Source organism: Corvus brachyrhynchos, unplaced genomic scaffold (genome assembly GCF_000691975.1).
Source record: "Corvus brachyrhynchos isolate BGI_N302 unplaced genomic scaffold, ASM69197v1 scaffold209, whole genome shotgun sequence".
In the NCBI taxonomy this organism is placed as follows: Eukaryota; Metazoa; Chordata; class Aves; order Passeriformes; family Corvidae; genus Corvus; species Corvus brachyrhynchos.
In genome coordinates, this window is record NW_008246056.1 from 2,949,347 (window position 1) to 2,976,858 (window position 27,512).

The window sequence follows — 27,512 nt, forward strand, 5'->3', positions numbered from 1 at the left end:
TGGTGCCCTCTTTATGCCACCTCATCTGTCTGTGAAGCTCTATGTTATTGCCACTTTGGAAAGAAGAGGAAGGCTAAACAATGTTATTTTTATCGAACACTTGCTTTTCTATGTATTTAATGGGGGAAGAAGAGGAAGGAGAGGGGGTAGACCAACAATGCAACTTTCCACCCCTTTTCACTGGAAAGTTGGCCAACCCATGCTGATACATTGAATCTGAGGGGCCAGATGCTCCAGCCCTGACTTCTATGCTCTGATGTGTTTTGTTACCTTAGATGAGTGATTGTGTCCTGTATAAATCAATGCAAGGGCTGTATCCTCATCCTGGATATGTGATTAGGACAAGGCCCGTTGCTTTGTTGGGTTACATGATCAAATGTGAGTGACAGGTCACTGTCATGTAACCCAAGGGTGGAAACCTCTTTGGCTATTTTTTAGTTCTTAATTTGGTTACTCTCTGTAAAACATGGCTGGAGATTCAGTGCTGCTGGTGTGGATACACTGATTTATTTGGGATTAAACTGGTCCTCTACATCCACATTTATCATCAATAGTTCCAGACAGAAGAGTATAATGAGATCTTTGTAGCTAATCTTTATGGGCTTCTTTAGGCCAAAAAAATTCCCACAAACACTTTCTATTTGTCCTCCCCTGTATGATTAATCCCTCATTTCATACCCATTTTCAAAATGGAGATACCGTGCTGGGAGATCCAAATCTTACCCTGGGAAGGCAAATAGTGCGTATTTCGTACAATAAGTTCAATTATGGGCATTATGAGATGTGATTACCTACCCAGTTAATAGGGCAATGTTTCAAGACCACGCCTGCAGGATCCTTGGATCGCAGACAACTACTGTGTTTTTCAAGGTGTTACTTTTCTTTCTCTCATTCTGGGATGAAAGAAGGCTTCTCCTGACACTAGGCATTGGAAGCCCTATGTAAAGCATCCCTCTAGTAACAGATATGCAGAGACTTAAAACAAAAACCAAACCAAAAAAACCCCAGGAAACAAAAAATCCAGAGCTGGACAAGGTTTGAGGTGTATTGCAGGACAGCACTGCAAAATGCTGCCAGTTACTAAGGAAACTGCTTCAATATCTGCTCACAGCATCACTGCTCTAGCCACTACTTCCAGCTGCCCCATTCCACGAGCATCAAGTCTTGAGGAATACTTGGTCTGGAAGTGAAGCTGAGTAGCTGAGGTACAGAGGGACACAAGAAGCACATTTGTTTTAAATGAAAGAAAAGTACAAATATCAAATATGATGGTGTAAATGCTCATGTCTTGCAGTGAGAGCAAAAACCACCTCAAATCAGCTGTACTTGGAGCTCTACTGGAGAGTTTTGCAGCTATCCAAATCTAGCAAAAAGTGCCCATAGAAAATCGGAAAAATTCAATTATTCATGAAGCAATCGGGCAAATTCTGTTTGGGATTTCCTATTGTAGAAACATGCATCACTGAATCTCCTTTAGACAGACACCAGCACTATCAACAGCAGACTGTGAGACCCTGTGTTCCAGTGCCTGCCTACAAAAGGGTCAACTGCATTTGTTTAAAGTCTGGTAGGAAGGTAGTAAAGAATAACCAACAGTCAAACAGGCAATACTTCAAAGCAAATAAAAAATGCGGTCACCTATGGCCTTAAAGAAGGCCCAAAAAAGCCAGATGGCCCGTGCAGGTATTCCACATGCCCTGGAGGTACTGTTCCCTGGTGGACAGTCATCTCCTTTTATTACAGTGGCTGTATCAATTCAAATGGCTGGAGAGAAGGCAACTAGAGCAGACTTTATCATGTCTGTGATATCATCAAACCCCACTTAAAGCCTACTCTGGAGACTGTAAGTGGACCAGAATGATGCAAATGCCTTGAGCTTTTGCCCCCTGCAAAAGTTTAAATGCCTCAGAGTAGGAAGATTTGTCTCTTTTTTGAACTGAGGTGGTGAGAGGCAGAGGGTGAGTGTGGATTTAGCATCCCAAAATATTACATGTTGATCACTGGATGTTCCCACTAAAAGCACTTTTTTTTTTTCCTCAAGGTAATGCATCTTTCTATCTCTGCCACTCCCTGGAGACATTTGTAGCAAAGTGTGTGCTGTCTCTCACAGTTGTGCTTTGCAAAAAGCAATTCCTAGAGCAGGAAGACAAAATTATTTACGACAGAATTTCGCACATTTTTCTGGGTGCTTAATGAAGCTTGAACTTGAGCAGAGCAGAGAGACTGCTTATTGTTGATTTTTTTTCGAGATCACTGCACAACAAACAGAAACTGAATAAGCAATTAAGTTAACTGGCTCTAAAACTCATACTGGCTGAGGATTAAGGTAATTATGTCTGAGCTTACACACATTCACTGCAGCTTTATTTCATTGCAGCAAGTCTTGCCTGCTTGCTTGTTGCTGATGTCATTCTAGAACTGATCTGAGTTGTTGTCCTTCTATTAATTACCAAAAAGGTTACAAACACAAGCTCTCCTTGCTATAATATAGCTATGTTATTTTTACTACATGTTCAAAGGAGATGCAGACCTCTTTTGCTAGGTTTATACAAACAGATCCAACTGCTTCTTCCTGCACCGAAGAATTTACAATACTTTAGACTTAAGGGATCAATTAAAGTAATACACAATAGATGGGTTTGGTATTGTCATACAGTGATTTCCCTGTCAAAGGGGGCAAAAAAAAAATCTATTTTTAAGTCTGTGTGAAAAAAGAGACTCTGGGAAAACAGTATCAGTCTCCACAATATTACTGGCAGGGCAGTATGGATTCTTCACCTTCTGGGTTACAAATAAGTTTCCTTTTAAATGGCTGGAATGCAGGGGAGGGGAAAGGAAGGGAACCCCCCCACATTCTCCTTGTCTAACAAGGAGCCACAGCGTGAGAACCACTCCCTAGCAGAAGTAATCTGTGATTGACAATGGTTTTCTTTGCAGCCAGGGCTAAAAATGGTTTAGCTGCAAACAGACAAATGCAGAACATTTTAAGGCTCTTTCCAATGGCTAGGGCTGCTCATACAAGCACTCAAAATGCAGGGTGGCACCAAGAGAGCACCAAGCTCCAGAGTTCCTGAAAAATCAAGGAATTCTCATATCAGGATATGAGCACAAACACAAGAGAAAAAGAATACCTTGTAATGGGCAAAATAGCAGGGGCAGATTCACAAAAACTGGAGGTTTATTCTCTGGGCAGTTCAAGCATTTATATGTGTAATCTTAGGCATTTAGGCAAGCTGCTGTACTTGGCTTCACCCTTCCTGCCTGAAAACTGAAAGAGAAATACTTTCCTCTTCACAGAGAGCATGAATGTGGGGAAGGCACTTGGTATGACCGGGGTGGGAGCTCTGCAAACAACCAGAACAAAGTCTGCGACTGATACAATTTCCCTGTACTCTCAAAGTCAGCTCTGAGGTCTACAATAAAATGAAGGAAATTAGGTGAGGCGTGACAACTTCAGAATTTCACTGGGAATATGAAGGAATTTTATACTGAAATATGTAGAACTGCCTTGTGCTGATATTAATGATGAACATGTTTGGAGATGAATGCTCTATACACTGGGGAGGCCACTTGAACTAAATAGGACCCAGTCCCAAACAATGCAGATTTCTAAGGTCCTAAATGAGTGTTTTGTAAACATGTTGATTAGTTACTGAAAGAAATCTTTATTTTAAAAAATGAAAACCAGAAGAGAAGGGCAGTGTTGACAGAAAGATCATAAATCATGGAAATTCTATTATGAGTCAAAACAACAGATGTAACATGAACAACAACATCTTTTATAAACAGAAATTAGACTGTTCTGTTTCACTCACTGGAAAGGCTAATATGCCTAAAATAAATTTCCCTGAATCTCTCATTAATGTTTTACGGTCAGCGTTGACCGGCTGTTACAAAAACCAAAATGTGGATGATTTATATCCCAGAAGAGTCACTAACCCCAAACCACATTTTCCTGACAGACCTGGTATTAATAACTATAACCACCCTGACTATATTCTTCTTGCAGCGGAAGAAGCCAAGTGCAGGTGATTCATACATCGGTGATTTCTTGCTCTATATTCACTTTCCTTCTCTTTTTATTAGCAGGCTTACTGACTGCTTGAGTCACCAATTATCACCTTAAGCACCAGGCAGGAACTAAATTATCACAGTGATCCCTCCACAAAGCAGGCATCACACCATGTTTGCTGGGGCCCAAATACCTCAGACTTTAAACAGGAAATGACTTTGTCCTCCCCATTTCATGGTACGAAGAACCAGAGTTTCTGGGATGAAGGAACTTGTCCAGCCCAAAAACTCTCTGGGCTTGCACTAATCTATCTGCTACAGCAACAGATAAACCACAGTTTATCAGTCAATGTATCATGTAGAGGCAAGACTGAGTGCCTGCCCTTCGTCACTGACAGTGGGAAAAGCAGGATGGCCAGATCATGGTTATACTTCCATGTCTGATCACGTGAGGGGGAGAAGATCAGCTACTACTTTAGCCCTTGCATGGTGTGTATTGTTACTGGTAACTCTCTCATTCTGCAGCTCTGGCTCGTGACGAAACAAAACTCACTTAACAGTATTTACAGAGCTGCTTCTAGATTCTCACTATCACCACAGAAAACTGATCATTTACAGGGAGCTTTTAAAGCCTACTATTAACCCTCTGCATAATGAACAAGTAAATTCTGCACCAGCTCTTGCCTAACTTTTCCAGAGTTTTTCCCTGCTGTAATAACATTCAGTTCAGTGGTGAAACCTCTGACTGATACCACAGTGAGAGCATGTCATCACACATGAAATTCATGAACAAGGTCTTCCCAACCATCTCTAAATACATCATGAAGAGAACGTTTCTTTTTAATATTCTGTCCCTGTTTTTAGCAGGTAAATCAAAACCTGGCAACTTCCCCGTGTCTGACATGATCCTAACGTGTTATTTCTGCTGAATCATGTTGCACTAGCTGGGCTAATCTCAGCTCTTTCCATCCTGCCCAGCTTGAAGCCAACCTTTCACTAACTCCTTTGTGCCTAATCACACAGTCAGGGTGGAGGTGGCTTCTCAAATGATGGATGGAAGTACCAATGAGAAGCAATGGAAAAATTTTGAATGACACATATATCTTAAGATCGTGGTTTCTCTATTGCAGATAAACAAAGAAACTCTAAAATACTAATGCTGTTTTGGACTTCATAACTTTTACTTATTCAAAACCCATGCAAACAATCATGTATTAATAAAACAGCAATTTCTGCATAAAATTTTAATTTAATTGAATACTTCATCCTTCCCTTTCTCTCTCTATTGATGCATGCTCATCTTTCTAGCCTTTTCCAGGAGTTTTTTAAAAGGTAAAGCTACAGAGTTTAAATGTCATTTCTCCAAAGGTACAGGGTCAGTACTTGGAAATGGCTACGCTTTTAATTAGCCATAGAATACATAACATCAGATGACTTAGATAACAAATCATGACACGCACAGGAAACGATATAAAACACACTTCATTCCCACAAAATGCCACCATTATCCCTTCATAAACAGTTTCTCTCAGGAAAAGGTGAGCTCACAAATTAAATCCTTTTTTTTTAGTTTAAATCTTGCAAACGCTGTATTACAGTCAGTTACTTTAAATGACTCTGGTCTACATAAGATAAGCCTCTGTCCCATTCAGATCATAGCAAATGAGAGGATTTGAACATAAGACTCTTTGCCTGAGGCTATTCCACTATGCCACTTGGATTTTTACACTTCAACAGGACACTGGCATTCCTACTACAAAAAACATTGAAACAAGACATTTCCAATAACCTTCTAATCCCACCTCAGAAAACAGAAATCTCACAGTCATTTTCTAACCTTACTTCCTATAACAGTACAATTAAAACCTGCAGTACAAATGACTTAAGTATAAAAACAACAAAAAAAATCCACTGGAAATGACATCCTCATTACATGAGGAGTAAGGTTAATGAGGCATTACCTTGGCAGGTCCTTTCATCTGTGAGCAGTTTATAGCCTTTCTGGCAGCTGCACTCAAAGCTGCCAACTGTGTTTCGGCAGAAATGGTCACAGCCACCATTGTTTACCAAACACTCATCAATATCTGCAAAGAATGAACAGCAAAAATTTAGTTCATGACAGAAATTCAGTCATTTAGGGCAGAAATACAGGAATATACTCAGATCCCCAAGGAGGCTGCTGTCCCTGTTGGGAACCAGGCTGATCAGATGTGTCCCTTCCCAGACCTATCTCACAAGGCTTACAAGGAGAGCTATGGGCTGAGCTGTTCAGGAGACAGAGGTATTTCTCTCAGAACTGGAACCAACAGATGACCCAAGCTGAGGTACTTTGGTGTTAGGGAACATTCAGGGAAGTTTCTCTGTAGATGGAGTGCTCTGCCTGACAGCAGACTTCAACCTGTGAAAGATGTGAATCTTTTACCTTGTATAGGAACTATCAAAACATAAGAACACATGAAAAATTGAAATAATAACAAACATGAAGTAAAAGACACTTGAATTCTGAAGAAATGCTTCTATTACCCTTACACAAACAAATGCAAGGATACATTTTTTCAGAATGAGCATTATATGCTATTTTGCTGATTATTCAGTGGCACGGTGGCACACAGTGTCACCTCTTTTCATGTGTCAAACTTTTTTCACTTGGTGTAGCAGAAAAGGAACTAACTGTGAGTACACGTGAAGGTTGCTTCTTCAGTTATTCTGAAGGCAGAGCACCTATTGCCTTTATTTGAAAGCCATGTATATATATATATATATATAGAAGTATATATATATGTATGAAGGACAGGATCAATGGCTCTTACTTCAAATAATGATGACGAAGTGGACTGATGAACTTGGTAGAACCTCTGTTCTGAATTTCATACTGATGATTCTACTTCGTGCCCCTTTTAACTTCTCCCAAAGGTCTTGAAGAACTGGGAATGACCAATCCCTTTTCTAATCCATAAAAGGTTGTGCAGTAAGTATATAACAGGCAAAAACCCCTCATTTGAAATACAGGGCATCTTTCCATCCTTCCTTGATTATAAAACCATGGATCCATGTTTATTCGAAAAAGGAAAAAAAAAGTACTTTTACTTTTTTTCAGGAGAAGAGCAGTGCCAAAAAATAGCTCTTTTTATGAATACATACAGTGAAGAAGTAATATGACATTGAGCCTTGGCTGCCCACTTCTGGAATTGAAAACAAGATCTTTCAGGAAACTAAATGGAGAGTGATGTTTTCTTTTGAAAAGCTTCTTGCTATAAGAGCTTTGAAACTTTGAGGTAACAGCTGGCCATTTAAAGAGCAAATCTTGAAAAATGCAAATCTAAATGCCAAAAGGTCTAACATATGGAGATGGAAATTTATCAAAACCATCAAGATGATAGTGAATGAAGGGTGTGTTTTAAAAATTATTTGAATTTAGGAGGATTCTTAGTGAAAGTAATTAGTCCATTTTTGGAAACATATGATTCCAACATGGGAAAGTGGCATGGCACTTACCACATTTCTGCATGTAAAATATAAACAGCAGCAAGAGGAGTGAGGTGGTAAATCTAAAAACTCTAACAGCTGAGAGGCAAATTCAGCCATCATTTCTAAACAGCACTTTGTTACACATAACCTGACAGAAATATGTCCAGGACTCAAATAAGCAAGAACAATGTATATTGTTATAAAGGTTTTCTTATGAATTGCAGTTAAGGCAGGGAGATAGGAAATCTGTTCTCAGACCCTCTGAACTAATACCTCTGCTCATTACTTTTGTGTCTGGTTCTGCAGAGGAGTGGCTTTTGCATTCAATCCAATTAAAAGAATGAGGGTAAATTGTAGGCAGCAGCTGTGGAACGCCCTGAATGCTTTGCACAAAGCCAGCTCAAATCTTTGTGTCTTGGGTAATGAAGTTCCCAAAGTGCTCCAAAATCAGGAGTCTGTTTGTTGTCTGCAGTGCTCCAGTTCTGGCATTTGGCTGGCCAACAGCAGAAAACCCTGGGCTCCCAACCTGATAAATCTGATGAAGAACACACTGAGGGTCACTCTCTGTAATACCATGAGGCTGGAGGCAGCAACCCTTTTGGTTTCAGCTGTGATCATCTGCACAGGTCAAGATGGCAGTGAAAACACAAGAATTTTTGGCCCAGTTCCTGCAGCCTGGCATTTCCTTTGGTAGAAGTGATTCCTGACAGCTCTCTAATGTGCAGCTGGGACTGTGGTGTGGGCCTTAGGATGGATCACCACAAAAGGTCCCATCCTTCTGCACAGCACAGGTGTACCTAACTACAGTTCAGCTTGCCCTGACAAAACTGTGGGGTAAATGGAATTGTGAATTAAAATTACTAATACATTATGCATTGTAAACACACAGAACAGTCATCCATCATGAAGAAGATATCTTTTACCAGTGATAAGAACAATATGACCTTCGGGCTACTCTGCTGCCTGAGAGAAGTCAAAATTACTTGCAGCCTGTCAAACACCATTCTGGAGTAACGATTGATGTTTTAAATGATGGCCCCTGGATTTCACATGTTAAATTCCAAATTCCAATCTCTTTTCAGGGTCTCTCACGACCATAAGGGGCAAAAATGAAACCCTGATGACATCAGAGTGTAGATTTTAGGCTGTTAATAACTGTAATTCCACTGACAATGAAGCATATTAACTTTACACCAGCAATTCTTTGGAATAATTCTGAACCAGGATCTGGGTAAAACCTGGGAGAGTCCACAGGAAAAGAAAGTATTTATTCATTTCTTCTAACTGGAAAACATGACATGACCTTTTGAAACAGGAACCATCAAAACAGAATAGAGGTCAAAACTGTTAGCTGCAAAAACATTCTAAATAACATAAACAGTGCCAGTCTCTGCTTTCACTGTATTTCTTTCCATGGCCATAGCAAGACTGACAAGGCATGTAAAAATTATTTCACTCTGTGGAGAGCAGTACATTGCTGCATTTTACTTGGAAGAGAGCAATATCCAACTGTATGTATCACGTCTAACTGGTTCAGAGAAATTGCAAAAAGTCTGTATCCCCACTATTTTTATTTCCTTGGCTATAAATAACTTGTGTTATGAGAAATATTCCACTGTGTGAGAAGGTGAGGCCCCATGCATCTTTAAACTCACTGGTACCCAACTTTGTCAAGTGCCTCTTTGAACTTCTCAGAGGGGCAAGCATGTCTGCCTCTCATGCAGGGGAAAAATACACAGTGGAAACCCATTGTGGTGTCTCTACCAGCTTGGACATTATTTAGTCAAATATTCCCCTACTATTATTGGGACCGTCTGTGGAGCAGTCATAAACCTGCTGTCTTCAAACATAGTTCTCAAGTGGCTCCTTATGATGCAGGCTGCAGAAGAATAGCTCCAACTTCCCACAGGCTCTGCTGCCCTTTATCCTCAGGAACACAAAAGGATGGAAAGAACTCTATTCCTCCATGGGGGCTGTACATAAAATGCCCTGATGATACTGTGAGAGTCATTTCAGACTAGGAGGTCTGATGGGCTTGCAGTGCATTGGCAATAAAATCCCAAGGGATTTCTCCTAATACAGTAACTGAATATTGTTAAATGATACCTTGCTCATACAAGTTGATGATCTGCTACAAAATACCAAAGGATGTGGCAAGTACAATCGGGATATGTGCAGATATGAAAATACAGGCCAATGAGAAGCCACAGAAGCATTAAAAATTATGGTCAAAACTGTCAGGTGAAGGTATGGTGTAACAGCCAACTCAGCACTCAAGCCTCCTGTTAGCTCTGAAAATGGTTCCTTCAATTCCCATGCAATTAATTACAAACAAAAGCAAAGATAAGATTTGCAACAAGGAAGCTAACACCTTCTTTAAAGTTCTAATATTTGAAGGGAAAAAAACCCAATTGCAAATATTTGTCTGGAGATGGAGCTCAGCAACACCATCACAAAAGCTGTGCATCTGTGTGAACCCAGAAACAACCCGTGGGTTTGTAAATATAATATAATACAATATAATATAATATAAATAATATAATAGTAATAATAATAATATATAGTATTATTTTTTCTGAGGATCTCAAAATGTGAGGGAGGCAGTGGAATCAGCTTTAAATAAAGCTCTTCAGCTTTAAATAGAAGTATAGGAACTCAGAGACTTTGTGCTAAGTTGCGCAGCTACAATTTGACTCGGCTAAGCAGGCAGACTGTTATTTTTCTTTTCATGATCTTTGAAGGTTAATGGGAATGCCTGCTCCCGTTCCACTTACACTTTTTGAAGCTCTGCTCAGTGTAATGCATGTTTGGAAGGAGCTGTTCTGATCAGGGTGCATGTATGCACTTGTGTGTGCACATATAAACCCACAGAGATTTGCCTCACTGCATACAACCCAGGGAACAAATTAAAAAGTAGGGATTTTAGGTAACTTAGAACTTAACATTTCACATAAGCTGCTTAAAGGCAACTGAAAGGGTAATCAACATGCAATCTGCACTTAGCTGTTGAACAATGATGGAGATGGAGATTTCCAGAGCCTCATCAGAGGCGGAAGTGAGGATCCTCCTTTCGATGGCTGGACAAATATTTGAACTGATTGTGTCCGTCTAATCCTTTGCAGATTTAAAATGCTACCTAGCTCCAGGAAAATAATATACTCCCAGATCAACCTAAAATAATTACAGAAACTTTATAACCTTCTTGGTTTTAATAATGAAAGCCAGCATGTTGGAATTAGTAATGCTATTACCAGTGTATAGTGGACATCAATATAAATATATTTTCTTCAAGGTGGGCTGGTTCGCTAGTTCTTTTTATTCCCTGATTTCCTTATTTTTCCTTGCTTTTCTTTCCTTGTTCTTTCTCATGGTTTTACAAATCACCATCGTCCCCTAAAAACTGGAACTAGTGTTGCCTTGTTGACACAGATATTAGTTCCCTGATGCACACAGACCACAAAGTACTTTATAAAGCAGCCACAAAACTTTTTAACCCCACGCCAGAGGTGGGGAAATAGAGGAACAGAAAAACAAACTAACTCATCCACACTTGAATCCAAGCCCAGTGTACAACTCAGCAGGTTACCCTGGGGTGCCAATCCGGATAGGCTTGCACAAAACACCTTGTACTGCATGCTGTTCTACATCACAAATATTACAGAGCCACCAATGCTCAGACTGAAATTATTTTGATATTTGCCTGCCACTTCTCAATTAAACTTGTAAACTCAGGATTAAGGTAAGCATAAGCTACCAGGCTCCACTTGCAATACTCAAAAGTAATATTCCATAGCATCTTAAATGCATGCCAGGGATATAAGGCAGAAAGATAATTTCAAATCCCCAGATTCATTGAATCAGTGCCGCTATGAGAAAATCTAAATAAACGTAGAACACAGGCTCTGCTGTTCCATCCAGAAGCATCAAGCCAGCTGTTGTGTGGTTAGTTTCCAGGGAGCTGCAAGTCCTAGTTCCAGTTTTGCAATGGATTTATCCAACATTTGGGCAAGGTGTAACACTTCCCTGCTTTACCTCATCTTAAAAATTGGGGATTGGCAATTGTCACTCGGTATTTTCAGGACCAATACTTTAAAATGCACTATTATTGAACAAGGTGTTATGAATCCAAGTCATTTGCTGTCAAAATTTTTAAGTCAAATTACAGTTGTTTTTAATTTCTGGTCTGGGCTTCGGAATGGTTTGATCCAGCAGCAGGTTCCATGCTGGTAGCACTTTGCACTGGAAGATTTTGTGAATGTCTGCAGGACTGTTAGGGCCATGTTTACTTTAGGAGGTACAATTGCTGTTCCACCACTCTACCTGAAACTGCACAGTTCCCTGCCTCTCACGTTTCAGGGAGGAGTAATTCTGTTTATGCAGTGCCTTCTACTTGAGGATTTCAAAGGCCAGCAGCTTATTATCTTCCTTACATTAAACCTACACAACACTTCTGCAGGAGAGATACATTTAATTAATTCTTCTTTAACAAATGTGAAACTGAGGCAGGTAGGATAGTGTGTGACTCGCCTGCATCAGATAGCTACAAAATGAAATAAAGCATATATTATAGCACCTCTAATTTGAGTTCTGTGCTTCAACAACATCCTCATTTTCCCTCCCACAGTGCTAATTAACTGTAACGTATGATAGTCATTACTGACTATCTGGAACTGAAGTTCCACTAAGTAGCAAATGAAGACTCTCTGTTTAATTAGCTTTATAGCTAGGTTGTGGGACAAGGCATTTTCCTAATTAACAGGATTAAATCTAGACTGGGCAGACAGGAATGAGTGTAATTAAAATTTAATCTCCCTCATCCTGAAAACAGGCTGCCCACAAAATAGAGAGCTTTGTGTAAATGCTCTTAGAGCATGGAAAGGTTGAGGCAGGTTTTAACACATTTCCCTCATGTCACTTTCTCAATTTTCACCTGTTATCTTCGCAATTTCACGAAGAAACCTGTCTTCCAACACAGATGGTAATCTGTCACATATGGATTTAGGTGTCAGCTATTCTCCTCCAGGACATATCCACTCTGACATTATCCACCAACCAATCAATAAAAGAGTCTGCCAGGCTGCCAAGAGATCAATCACCTTGTAAAACAAACATTATGTCCTATTATTTTCTTATTACAGTTAATTAGATTTATAAAACACAAAAACCTTTGCAGGTGAAAAACTCAGAAATGCTGTCATAATAGGTTAGGCCCAGATTTCTCATTTGTAAAAGGGAAGGGATTTACTAAATCTAATGTGAAAAGAAAGGATTTTCATTTAAAAATTTTGCTGAACACTGAATTCTTTTCTAAACTTAAAAACATGTTAGTGCAATGCTATGAACCCAAACAGTGCAAGCTGTCTGAGGCTGTGACACCAGAATGTGAAGGGCACTGGAGACATAAAGATACAGACTGATAGTCTTTTACTGTCTAGGCTGAGCTAAATGCTAGAACTACCCCTCCTCCCCACGGCCTCCCAGCCAAAAGAACAGATAAACCTCACAGAAATCCCAGGAAATAAAACTACTTTCCTCCTCCTGTATAATTTTATCAGTCAAAACGCTTTTGTCAGTCAAAATGCTCTTATAAAACACTGGAGAGGAAGAAATGAGTGTGCTGTTAAATCTCCCATGTGTACTTGGGGACACCAAAGAATGTCTCTCTGTTTTTTACAGAGCATGTGGAAACTACAGGACATCAAATTCTGGGAAACTTGGCTGTACCTGTGGCCATGTGAGTGAGGACAGGCAGAGCTGGAGGCTGTGGGTAAAACAGTGGGAGAAAATTGTGCAAATACATTGGGCTGACTGCTTGCCTACCTTAATTATTCACACAGCCACTACCACCAGAATAATTCCGTGTGTAATGTAATTATTCACACAGCCACTGCCACCAGAATAACTCGATGTGTAATGTTTATGCGGGAGGAGCTGAGGCAGAAGAACTAAATGGGCTGCTGCAGGTTAATAACAAGAATAAAAGAGTCAATTCAGTGTTTCTTAAGGAGTAAATCAGACAAAATTGTGGGGCTGACATCCCTGGGCATTTTCTCTCTGCTAGGTGTCACTAAAAACAAGGCCTGGCTCTTACTCTATTTAATTTTTCCATATAGGCTGAATGGAGAGCAAAGGGGCAAGTGAGCTAACTGCACTACTGGACCAAGATACAAGAATCCCTAGATTTAGTGTATTAACTCAATTTACATTTACTCATGGTTGTTTTCATTTACCCCCTTGGAATTATTATCTGCTCAGGAAAGCTCTGTGCTTATTTCCAAGAATCTCAGTTTGCTTCAAGGAAAGTGTTTGTTTAATCAAATAAAATGGGTATTAAGGACAGTTAAAGGTACTGATGCTCTCCCTAAAATCCCAGTGAAACTGTGTTAGGTTTCCTGGAATAAAGTTACTCCTTCTGAAAGGGGCACTTGAATACAATTAGCCCATGATAATTTTAATAGCTCTTAATGAATCAAAGAAATTTGGATGCTGACCAAAAATTAACCCTCCAAATTTTTTGAAGACACTGCTTCAACCAACCAGGGATCTGCTCTGTACCAGGGAAGAGAGACCCATCACTGAGAGCAGGATCTAGTCATATTAAAAAAAAAGAGCTGTATTTTATGATGAAAAAGGCAATGATAAAAGAATGAAAAAAATACTGCAAGTTTTGAGTGTTGGGAGCTATGATTATGTGAGTAATCAACTCCCAAGTCACAGAAAGCACAGCACACTTTTCCATAATATACCATGCTTGTTGATCCTCAGGGGGCTTTATATTGTTGAATAAATGCAAGGTCTTTTCAACAACTGAAATGCAAAATATGACCCTCTGAAGCATTAATTTAAAGGATTTGGCATTTTCAAAGGGGAGGTTCACGAAGACAAATAACAACTGCAAGTTTCTAGGGAACAGGGATATTGCCTAGTCATGAAAAAAACCCTAACTTAGTACACATGAATTTATTTTGTGGGGATAGATGGAACCCTTGGGAGGGAATGAAACAGAATGAGTTACATGGCAGCTGACCCAAGTCTGCAATTTTTTAATGGAAGATAATTTGTTATATTATATTTGTCTGTCATGAACAAGTCTACAGCAGACAAATGAATTGTATCTCTTTGAGCCAAAAAAGCCCCAAACCCAAGGCCCAACTGAAAACCTAAATGGCAATTCCCTTAAAAACAGGGAAGGGGCAGTGAAAGTTTCACACATATTCTGGGTTAGATAAATTTGCAGCAGCAATTAGAAGGATTCTGCTCTCCACTCTCTCTCTCTTTTTTTTCCATTCCATTTGCTTCTTTCTGACAAATTTTCAACAGTGTTGGTATCTAAAACTTGCATTCCCTTTTTTTTTTTTAATTAAAAAATCATGGGTTTATCATTTGATTTTTCATCACTGTGGAACTTCAAATGTCTCTATGAAAGCCTGAATCAATTATGTCTCTAAATCAAACAGTAACATACATACTCCTCAGTCAGTGTCCAATTGCTCATCTTTTCTGGTCCCCACACTAGGCTTCTGACCACTTCCACCTTCCACCAAGAGCTTTCTCCGTCTTTTCCTCCCTCAAGTCCCACTCATTCACTCACTTTCTGCTGGTAACCAGCAGCTTTTTCCCTCTCCAACATCTCTTCCACTATTTATGGTTTTACCACCAACTCTGCTGAGCCTTCTCCTTGCTCAGATACTCTCTCACCTCTCTTATCACACACCAACAGTCAACTCCCCGCTTGCTTTAAAGAAGTGGGGAAAAAAAGTAGGAACCTAATTTTGAGTCACCTCCCAGTCTTAGAAAGTTTTGAAACAGCTGCTTCCAGGGCAGCAGTGCTGGCCCAGATGGTTGTGGTTCTCTTACTGGACAAGACACAGAGCTTTCTACTGAGCTGCTACAGCTGCCTGCTGGATGCTGTTATGTTTTCCTCACACTGGATTGATCTTGTATGTTCTTTGTCTTGAGACCTGGATAACATCGATGGAATAGCAGAAAATGACTGCAGCCTCAGCAAAAAAGGCCTCAATGTTTGCTTCTTTAACCCACATTTAGGTAGTTTTTTTGAAAATGCTTTTGTAGCTACCTCAGAACTCGTGCTCTCGTCCAAGTCTAATCCACCTCTTCTAAAACAGGCATCTCTTCTGATAAACTGACCTTGATTATTGTTGTCCCATTGGTTACTCAGTTTTCCCTCTCTCAATACTGATCTTTGTGATGGTTTTTTTGGACACAGACGGTCTCGCACCTCGCTTAGAGTCCTATCAAACCAAAAATAACCTCAGAACTGCCTCTGTATTTTAATATTCCCTTTTAGCTTTAGTTTTTCATTTGTCATTCCTAGCAAATAAGTTCCCTTTTGTCTTCTTCTTTCACCAACTACAAGTCTACCTGTTATCTCTTCTGCAGGCACGTGGTTGATTCATGTGCCAAAATGTTCCCCTGTAGAAGCATTTAGTGGGTCCAACTGTAAGAGTCTTCTTGAGGCTTTCCCAAAGTGTGTGTTCTCAGAAAATCACGCCACTACTCAAGCCCTGAACAGGGCCACTGTTTTCATGACAAAATTCCTAATTTTCCTCTCATTTAATGTTGGTTTCGTTACTTTTTCTTTGGTTGGGCAGACACATCTATTTTTTCATAGCATCAAGTCACCCACTGGCTGCCTTTGGTTACTTGTTTGTCACAAATGCCTCTATTTTTTAAATCATATGGTGTTGTCAGAAAAAGGAGTATTGGGAAGGGGAAGAGACAGGGTGATCCAGCTGCTGCAACATTTTTCAAAAAAAGTCTGCTGGCTTCTGTAAATCAGTTGAGCAGTTTGGGATTCACACAAATCTGCCTTTACCAAGAAGGCTTCCTGCTTGCTTCCTGAAAATGGCATGTGGTCTCAAAACCCTTTAACTGTGCAGAAGTACTGGAAAATGGTCAGAACTTGTTTGTCAGAAGGCAATTTTAAGGAAGTTCAGCTATTTTAATGGAACATTTAATTGCACATTTAATCTGTGCATCAAACATATATAGAAAATATTATTTTAAATTAATGTTTTTGTTCCTCCTAAAAGCACTAGGCTAATTGCTGCAGAACCCACATTTTCACTACTATCATTCTTGACATCAGTCTCATGTTCATGAATTAATTTAGGTGCCAACTTCTCATGCAAGGCAAAGATGTCCCTCTGTCCATGCAAAAAATAAGAGATTTTTGTATTTTTTCCCCTTGTTTCTAGGATAAAAGACAGACCTCAGCCTCAAGATTTGCATTTGCCTTATGATCAGCATAGAAAGGGCAAAGGTATTTTTTGTTTTGATATGTGGCTGTAGTGGCTTGTGATTACACCTGATCTCTTCTGTTTTCTGACAGCTTTTTTCTTGCAGGTACAGGGAAGCAAACTCAAATGGTGCTTATTTTTGAACATGCACTTATTTCTAGCTGCAAACACTGGGAGGGTAAGTTGCTGTAGCTTGAAAGCAGAGTAGTGTAAGGAATCTGATAGAAGCAGAGCTGCTTATAATGAGTTATGAAAACCAGATCTTGATTTGACTATTGGGAAGTTTATTCTTGCCTTAAGTTGATGAGAAGTAGGGAGAAAACCATCTGGAGGGAAAGAATGGCTCAAAATGAACCACTTCAGTAAACCCTGAAGGGTTGTTAAAAGACAACACATACTTTAATAGCTAACTTCTAAAACTCTACCCCCTGACTTGGGACAGCTTGTGGACTGGCTTTGACAAAATCATTTGGCTTTGGTCTGCCATTGGAAAAAATCAAGGCACTCTGATTCCTCTGGAGTAGGATGTTTTTCAGAGGGAGGGACACAGAAAAAAAAACAGAGAGGGACTAAGAATTTGTCCCACACTGACTTCCACATCTGAATGGACACCACAGGCCTCCTTGCACCACTGTATTAACACTTTTTCTAATATTTTGCTTCTGTTGCTGAGCTCAAGGAAAGGCACTGTATTCCTTGTTAGACTCTGAGGGGAAGTGGAAAGCGGAAGCCAGTTTAGGGATATTATCAAGGGAAGTAAAGTGGGTACCCTACAGGTTGGGATTAAACTCTTCCCATGTCCTTAGGAGCATGTTATTGCAATAAGATATGAGTTCAGATGGTGCCAGCTGTCCCATGTTATTTCCCAGTGCACATATCCCTAAGCTTGTACAACTAGGAGGTAGCTGAGCCATATGATGTAAGACCTCTAATCCCATCAGGAATTACCAAAGGCTGACGTGTTTGTTTTCCCTTGGATCACCAATTCCTCTGGCTAAATTCTAGAATGCAGTTCACAGAGGGGTTCTTGAGAGCAGTACAAGGCATGAGGTGCAAAATAGAATTTGATGTCCCCTGAGGGCTGATGCATAGAAGAGAGGACAGAGATTCTACTTGGGTATCCACAGTGGGAACAACAGTAGCCTTGGGGATCAAATGAAGAGTCACTGAAGGTGGAGTCTACACAAAGGCCTGAGGATGACCACCTCTGCTTTAAAAATGAAATAGCAATTTTCAGCGCCTTTTCTACTGAGGTTCTTGACTAGAAATCCCATGAGCATTCAATTTTCTGAAATGTCTGACCATTTCTGAAATGTTTTCCCCTAAAAAGTCAGAAGTGTATCTGACCTATCACCTTAAAACATTTGCACTATTTGCCACTCCCAAGAATCCTGGTTAAAGTGGTTTATGTGCTCAGGTCAGCTTCTTCATAGAGAGTCTAAGCACTCAGTGTATCTCAATCTCTTTCCATTTGCAAAGTTGGGCATTTTTTTCCCAGCAGAGTAAGTTAAAGTATGCTGAGAGTAATCCTGTCTTTCTCCTAGTTACTTTTGACAGACTCTAAGCAACATGCACACTATGGCTCTGGGATATCCCAGAGTGATCCAGCCCAGATACCTTCATTTATGTGCAGCAAGCAAAGAGAAGCTATTCATCAGCTTAAAGGAAAAGCTGCCCTCACTCCTTGTCACTCTAACTTTGACTAAGGTAAGGCTAAGGGACCATTTCCCTTATGCTCCTTTCCAAACCAAACTATGAATATAAGGCACTATTTCAGCAGAATGTTACAAAATTTAATGTGCTATACACCACATTTCTCTGGCATGAAGCACTAGCATTATGAAGCAGTGTCAAATGTAAAAGTACTATCACTCTATTAACTACCTAAATTCTCTCAAAGATAAGACATGTAAGTACATGGCAACGGTGCAATGATCAAGGGAAATGTAATCAGAAGAAAAGGGAATAAGACAAGCAGGCCTCTGCCCTTTCTGGCTTTGCCAGATGTCCTCTTCAAAAACCCACCGCTGCTTGTAATTTTGAAGCTGACATTTATGCTGACATTTGCTAGTACCATAGCATTCTGACTGCAGAGGAGGTGATGACTGCCAGCAACTTCTTTCACTTGAGTTCTTTCACACCATTTGCATGTATGCTTTTTCCCTTTTTTTTTGCTTTGTTTTTGAAAAAGCACTGGAAAATAGTAATGGCTTGTTATGGCTAATGGCTCATAACGCGTACATTCTTCAAAAATCCTATGTGTCTAATGTGGAGGGAGCTGAACTGACCTCTTCACATGTGTTAAAAAAAAAATTTCCCGTTGCTAGAGAAAGGTGGGCTGGAAAGAGCTCTTTTTGTAAGGCCCAGGACCTGCTCTAAGGCGACTGATACTCCTTTCACTGCGTGGAGCATCACAGATATTGCACACACTGCTCATGGGAGCTGCACAGAAAGAAGCTGTGGATTCAAAGGAGGAGGAGTCTGACAGCTATGAACAGATTTGCCTCTAAATGAGAGTTTAAACTCTTCAAGAGATAACTGAAATTCCTTTTCTTTAAAATGCTGCTGTATGTGAATGAATTCAACCAAGGAAAACCTTGTATTTGGGTGACTTTGGGTGACTTTGGGTCACTTTGCAGCTAACGAAAAAACTAGAACAGTGCCCAACCAAAAAAAAAAAAAAAAAAGTTCATTCACATGAAAACATTTGGGCCTGTCTTGTATTTTTCTCTTAGGTCAGATCCATCTTAGTTCAGGAGGCCTGCTCCAAACCTACAGTCTTGACTCTAAAGGCATTGGGACACTTGCTTCAAGAAGTGTGGTCATAGGAGCCATGAAAGTTTTTATGTGCCTTAGTGTAAACTTGACTGATGCATACATTTTAGAGGTTTTCTTGCACTGGGGTATATTTTACTGTCAAATTTTTACTAATATGTAGACAAAAAGTCAAACTGATCAGGGATATTAACCAAACAAAACCTGAGTTTATCAAAAGTATTCCTACAGCATAAACATTGCATTTAGGCAACAAATGAAAAAAAAACCACCACTCTGAAATTCATCTAATCAATCACAGTGAAATAAAGGTTTATCATAATTCAGGGAAGCTAATAGTGGATGTACCAGATTAACAACTATATCTTACTAGTAATAAACAGTAAAAGTAACCTGTGTTCTGTCTGGTGTTCTTTTTTAAAAAAGAGGAAACATTTTCAGTTTCATATGAATTGATTGGGACTGACAAGATGCAATTCTAAGTGCTTTAGTCAATTTAATCTGATTTAGAGGAAAAAAAGCTAAAACAAATTTTACGTAATTTCGATTAATGGAAGTATGGAGGAAATCATAACTGTTCACAGATACTCTGTAGCCAGGAAATGAAGCCAAATTGGCCAGCTAAACTGTCCACTGTGAGCTTTTCACTTAGTGTTAGTGTGTTCTGAATGAAAAGAGAGGAAAGTCTTCAATAACTGAGTCATAATCTTATACCAAACTGATGTCAAGCATTAATTTTAAGCATTTAATTTAATGAAATCTTTCAGTTTGTATTTAACAAAACATGACATACTTTCTTTCATTGAAACTCATTCTCTAAAAAACTCTTTTCTTACAGAAACAATTCCATTTTCAAAATTTAATTCACTTTCAGGGTTTCATTTTTTTGTGTCCTCAAAACTAATTTAAAATGCATTTTCCTGCTGTAATAGGCTGTAATAAAGCAAGATAAAGTAATTGCTATATCAAACTAGTACAGCCAATGCAAAATTTCCCTTTTATTTCAAATAAACTTCGATGCAGTTCTTTGACTGAAATTTTTAATTCGTCTCTATGCTCCTGCTTTTTTTTTTTTTCCCCCTAGATTGCTTAATGATAAAGGAGGGTACAGAGCTGAGTTACTGGACAGATCATTCACCACTCAGGCATTTCTGATACTCCCACTGCAGCCCAGTCAAGTATTTAAGCGCGTAAGTGCCACATTTCTTTGCTACATCTGAATGCTGAAGGATGGGGGCCTGTTTCAAGGAAGTGGAGAGCCCACCCCATTGCTGGGTCACCATGACAATGAGACAGCAGGAAGGAGAAATGTTTGCCATGCAGTCACATAACCCCAGTGTTACACCGCTCTAGTTAAATATGCCAGAGCGCTGAGAAGGGCTGACTTAGTGTCACACAGTGAAGAAAATGCACCATCTCTAGGTGGGGATGTGAAGGGAACTTTCTCTCTCCAAAATACACGTCTGTGAGATCACCTGGGCTTGGCATAGACCTATTCGTGCACAGGAATTAATCCTGTTGCATTTAGTCACAGCTGGTGGCACTTTATGAACATGTAGTATCACATTGCAACTAAAACTCCCTGAAATTCCAGCCCAGCTGACTATCCCAAAATCCTGTTGTCAAGTTCCTTCCCCTTAAGGGTGGATTGTCACAAGATGCAAATCAAATGAAGAAATGAAGGTGAAATGATGCAAAACAGAAAGCCAACTGAACAAAATACTCTGCGTCTTGCTATTACAACACATCTATGGGACATTGCAGAGTTAGGTAGCACTTTATGGAAAAGTCATAGTTGAGATGTTGCTTTTGCTCTGTGACCCTTAGAAATTTAGTTTCTCCAGCTTAAAAGTTTTATTTGCTGTGCCATTTGACTCTAGGAGCTCAGCAAGGGCTGCAGCCTGCACAGCTCCTCTGTGTCTAGGTGCAGAGTGCTGTGAAGTCACTTTACTCAGGCACAAGAGTGCCTGGGGGTACAGTTGCTTTGTTAAGTCCCAGGGCAGAAAAGGAGCATATATATCATACACATGGTCCTACATTTTACACCGTGCTAGAAGCTTGTGGCCCTTCCTCTTGCTCTAATTCACAAAGAATTAGACAAGCCACAAAGGAAGGTCCCTGTCTCTCTCAGACATCATCTTTTGCCATCATTCTCAGTCCTTCTCTACTTTAAATCCTGGGAGAAGAATTTGCCCTGGCTCGGCTTGTCTCCTGTAGCTGCCCTCGGGAAATGAGCTCTTTATTATTGGATCCAGTTTGGCAGATGGATTTAAAAAATCTTCAGAAATCTGTGCTAAGTCTAGTCTAGTCTGACTTCACTCCTTTTGAACCCTGCAAGTTTTTTGCAAATGAGCCTCCTGCATTATCAGTTACCCAAGCTGTATCTAGTATAATTAAAATGCTGAACTGATCAATCTTCTCACTGAGGGCAGAACGGAGCTGGATCCATGAAAATAGCAGGAAGGATGCACAGAAAATGACAACAAGGGAGCTCAGTACCTCAGAACCCCTGGTATGCACAACACAGAGGATATTAAAATGTGGGTAGGAGGCAATGAGCAATAAGCATCTCAGGCCTCTATGTCTTTTAATCTTCAGGCTCCCTTTCTGTCTGAATTAGCTGAATTCTGTGGGATAACTTGGTAGGCATTTAAGGAAGTGACCTACACTGTTTCCTCATGTGTAGCACAATAATCGACAGCATCAAATGAGCTGAGCATCAAGCTGGCATCACCCAGTTACAATGGCAGTAGAAATTAAATAGCATTAATTAGAGGAGAATATGGAACTCTTTCTGGCTAGAATGTCTCTTCTCTTAGCTGTCAAAAGCCTCCATGGTTTGGATTATTAAGAGCCAAGTTGACAGGAAAGCTGAAGGGAATAAAGGAGCATTCTCCATTGTGTGCCAAGCCAACTGAGGGAAGACTTGAGTTCAAGACTGACTTTTAAAAAACAGCAGAAGGTTAATGAACTTTTATCCAAGCACCATTAACACATCTGAAGATCATTCTAATTAGACCACAGACAACACTTTTGCTCTTATTTCACTTCAAGATCAGGTAAGTAATGTGTGTAATGGGGAAAGAATCAGAGATTAAAAGGGTCTTTTCAGTTTCCAGAAAGCAGAGCAATCTTCCACGACAGTGGAGAGTAGTCTTCCTACGTGCTCTGCTGATACTTGTATGTATTCCATGTTAAAACTATCTCCACAACAATTTCCCCCCCAATTTTATTGACATTTGATATAAGCCAGACTGTACTCTGCATTAAAAAAGGAGCTTGATTCTTTGAGGTACAATGGACTCTCCTTTCTCACTGTGGAAGAGGTCAACCCCTTGCAACACCACTGGAGGCAGATTCCTTGTATTACTTGCAAGTTGCTTTCCTACACCTTGCATTCACTAATACACTGGGAAGGGCCAGGAGAAATATCAGATCTTTAGTCAGGACTCAGTTCTGTACTCTGTGATTTAAATTCATGCCAGCTTCTATGATAGAACTATAGAATGGGAACTGTGATATTGCAAACAAATTATAGAACAATTAGTTACATTTAAAAGGGTTTATTTGCCACCTTTTGGTGATCAAGCATGTCTGCATATACTCTTTTTTAAGAATTTGTCTTCCCTTTTGTATGTATACTTGCCTTTTTTCTGTACTAAACAATTAATGTAACTCCCAACTACTAAACAAAAACCTGTGGACATTTTGGACAATAAACTTTTTTTCCCATTACATGTCTTCACAATGCCTAAAACTGACTAGAGTCCTGATTGTTGAACAGAACTATCTAGAAATTTTTGTTAATTAGAAAAATAGTGGTTTTATTTCATTAATTTTTAAAAATATATAACTCATTCCCTTGTTTAAAAAAAAAAAAGGAAGAAAAGCATCAGCAGATTTCCATAAATTACCAGTATGGCAAAAGCACATTATTAAGGAAGTCACCCAGAAGTGAGCTAGAATTACACATTAATAAATTACCCTATGTCCACTTTGCAATACACAGAAGTTCAGATGTTTCTTTGAGTCTTATTTAAGCCGCTTGAATCTAAGCATCTGCAGAATTTCATATAGTAGCTGCACTATATAAAATGGCTTAGAGTGGAAGATGCCAAAATGGACTAAAGAAAATCATAGACTTTCCAATAAAAACATTATTTTTGGTCAACATTATTTGCTAAATTAAACCTAAACACATTAATCATTTTGCTCAACCCACAATTGCATTTTTCAGCTAATATATTAATTCTCCTTCCAATTCCTCTCAGCTTTTCTTACATGCCCTACATCTCTACTTCCCCATAACAGAAAATGGCATCTCGTTCTTCTATATTTAGAAACACAACCTCCCTTAAAATGATGTTCTATGAGAAACCTCACTTGGACATGCTGTGACACTCGATGGACTTGAAAACTGTGCCCAAGAAAGACAGGATGTGACAGCTCCATGATCCCTGAGGATGCTTTAAAGGGCATCCAAGAGATAATCCCTTGCTCTTACCACACAGATGTAAAATTACAGCTGCAGGAAACAGGGAACTGGATATATGAGAAATTGTGGGCCAGTCAAATCAAGGAGAGTAAAGAGGAAAAAAAATGCAAGGAGAAAACTTGTGCTGATCACTCTCTTCTCTTCTAGAGAATGCAGAGGAAGGAATATGTGCACACTGACTTTCTCCTGCCTGGTCTTTTCCAGGCTTTACTATCAGCAAGAGGAGCCAAGAGGACATCAATTTCACTCCACCAAAAGGTTCACTTTTGTGTTCAGGACATGGAAATCCTACAGAGCATCCCCTTTGACTAAGGGCTGCCTACAAAAGCTGTGCAAGAAACTTCACTGGTCAGTTTAAGTGCAGGATCCTTTGTGCACAGATTTAAATGGAAAATCAGCTTCAAGAGAGCAGGATCTATCCCAGAAATCTCACAGTGCAATACATAAGATAAAATTAATTAATTAAATTAAATTAAATTAAAAATGTATATTTCACCATTTTATGATGAAGAGCATTTCCTAAAATGTCAATAAAGGTTAAAAAGAAATGGCTAGTTGCTATATGAAACCATCTGTTTTAATTTCCAGTTGCTGCTTATTTTAAGAAAGTAAGAAAGAATCAGCAGCATCATAAAAATATGGATTCTGTTTCTTATATTTTCTACTCATAAAAAAGGGGAAAAGCAAAATGTGAAAGAGCTTAGAGCTAAGGTATTCGGTTTGAGGATCAGTAGAATATTTCATTTTGTCTGTAGGAATAATTATAGTCTTGATTATTATATAAATATCGTTTCATGTTAGTTCTCTGGCCAAATGTCTAAATTTAGAATTAAGCTTTTTTTTACAACACAGTTTCAATAATAAACATTATGATCAAGCCTAGGTGTATGTTACATTATTAAAAGGCCTCCTTTTCAAGCACTTGGTGGAATCACTGTTACTGTTCTACTATGGCTTAGCTAGTCTGCTGGTAAAAATGAAGATTTATTTTTATGTGGCTTGAACTAAGATGACTGAGTTTTGATGTGTGCTCACCCTTAACTATTAACATTGTGTGCAATGGCAGTTTAAATGTTTTATTTTCAAATAAACAGGCAAACGGACTGTTATTTCTATAAATACTAACAGGATCATGCCCAAGCACTGGGATTTTTCAGCCTGGAGCAAGAGGAAACCACACATTTTCTGTTTATTTTTGTGGGTTTTACTATTTTAAGTAACATCAAGCCCTGGACTGAAGATATTCTGGCATTTCTGGTTAATTTGAAGGAAAAAAGTCACAACAATTTCTTAGCAAGTTAGGTCAACTTATGCTAAGTCACTGAGTGATGAAAAATATTCTCTGTGACAAGAATATATGCAATGTCCCCCTGGATCTCCATCGCCAAGTCTTTTGCAAAGAAGCTCAAAAGGAATATACAGGAAAGTGGGAAAATGGGGAAATGGTTGATGGATGGCCTGGTCCTACTCACATGTACCCAAAACTACTCATGTGCCATCAAAGTGGGATTGGGTAGGGACATTTGGGAGCTGTCCCTGTCTCCTTAACTGAGAACACATGCTGACAGTGCTATTGGATGCTCTTTTCTGGTCTCTTTCCCCTGACCTCAGTTTTAACACACACATGAAAGACAGAATAGCAAGGGTCTCGTGCTGCCTTTGGAGCAGTAAAACCTGGGCATCAGCTGTGTGGTTTAGACTCATGCATCTGTAAATGTTATTTCGGTTTTCCTTTGTGGCTGGCTATTTATCTTTTGAAGGTGCAGAAATGAACAAGTGTCTGGGTTTTTTTCTGAGCAATACCTGGCTTCACTTAGTAATAAGCAGTTGATTATCTGCAGGTAACAAAGTAGTGCTTGAGAATTTTAACTCACTTTCTGAATAGACAAATTCAGACACCATTAGATGACTGAGGTTTTACAAAGGTATCAGAATATCCTTTGAAACTAAAGGCTTTTTGCAGCCCAGAGCTGTTCCTCTAAATCTCTGCTCAGTTTGAAACAGTTTGACCTCTGCATCTCATTTCTTTGCAGTAATAAGACCCCCTAATAAATAAAAAGAAAAATGATTGAACTAGGTAAATACAGAAAAATTAGGGAAGGAGAAAGCTAATGAACTTAATTGCAATCACTATACCAGTATTGCCTCGACTTAAAAAGTATTGATTAAATAACTGAATATTTACATCTTGTACTGGACCCGCTGAAAGCATATGATGCATTGCAAAGCAAACAGAGGCTGACCTTTGCACGTTTTCCCATCAGGCTGCAGGGTAAATCCAACCGGGCAACTGCACCGTACCCCTGTCGCGGTATCCTTGCAAGTCCGATCACAGCCTCCGTTATTGACAGCACATGTTTCTGCAGAATGAAAGAGAGAGAGGGAGAGAGAGAGGGAGAAAGGGAGTGTAATGAAATGCTCTGGGGGAGGGGAAGGCCACTGCCTCTTTAGGGCACTATTACAACATATTAAAAGCAATATAAGTTTTAAGCAAGGCAACTGAAGCAAGCTCAAGGTCATCAGGGTCCGTGTACTGGTTTTGACTGGTAAATCATTTCCACAAGTCATGATTTCTTTTCCCTCCCAAACTGGAGATTTCACTTAATATATTTAGTTACTGTTTTTCAACGGTCTTAGACAATAGGATGGGTTATTACATATGAAACAAATTTAAAAAGAAAAGTAATTGCCTTTCAAAGCAGAACCAAACATTCTGTTTTGTATCAGTCAATGTGTAGCTGAGATGTTTTAAAGTTCACTTTTAAATGATGTTGTAGGCATAATGAACTTTAAAAACAGTAGAAAGCAAAGCAGCGTGCTAGACTTGGAACTGAGAGTTTAAAACCCTTAGTTAAGAAAGAGTTAATGGAAAATGAACTACATATATCACTTTGACAAGAATCTACATGCCCAATCTGTTCTTACTGAACTACAAGCAAAAGGCATCTGGGTTTTGTCCACTTAAAGCTTTTTGCAAATTGAAAGGAGTTTGGAGTGGGTGGGAGGGCATAATTGAGGTCACTGAACCCATTCCAAGCCGTGTCATTGAAATTTCCCAGTGCTTGTAGTATGTAGAAGGGTGGCTGGGCAAACACAGGCAAGAGAAAGTTGCAATACTTCTGAGCTTTTACTACAGTGGGCTGTGACTATCAGGTACCACTAGATTAAAAAAAAAAATCTTCAACTTCATAACAGAAAAAGCAAGAACCCCTCTCTCGCTGCCACTGTTTGGTGTTACTCATGTATGCACATGCACACACCATACACATGCATATGCACACATACTCACAAACACATCCATACAAGAGATAAAAGGCAAGGGAAATGATTAACTTTGCTTTGATCCACAGAAAGGAATGGATGTAAGGATGCCAATTTAGCACGTCAGTTTGAACTGTACATTTTTCTGAAAAGTATTTACTTCAGAGAGTAAGTCCTTTTAATAGTATCTTTTTCAGTTCCTCTGGATTTGATTAAATTAAAATACCCCACTGCCCCCCAGC

General features: G+C 39.4%; 1 protein-coding gene across 2 annotated transcripts in view; it reads right to left on the bottom strand.

Moving 5' to 3' along the window:
• The window catches only part of SCUBE1 (signal peptide, CUB domain and EGF like domain containing 1), a 191,737-nt gene that overhangs the window by 41,498 nt on the left and 122,727 nt on the right, over positions 1-27,512 (bottom strand). For both annotated transcript variants that reach the window (XM_017745824.1, XM_017745823.1), the window contains 2 exons: positions 26,253-26,369; positions 5,973-6,095 (listed from right to left, as the gene is read on the bottom strand). In XM_017745824.1, coding sequence (XP_017601313.1) covers positions 5,973-6,095; positions 26,253-26,369 — 240 coding nt within the window. The remainder of the gene's footprint in view (positions 1-5,972; positions 6,096-26,252; positions 26,370-27,512) is intronic.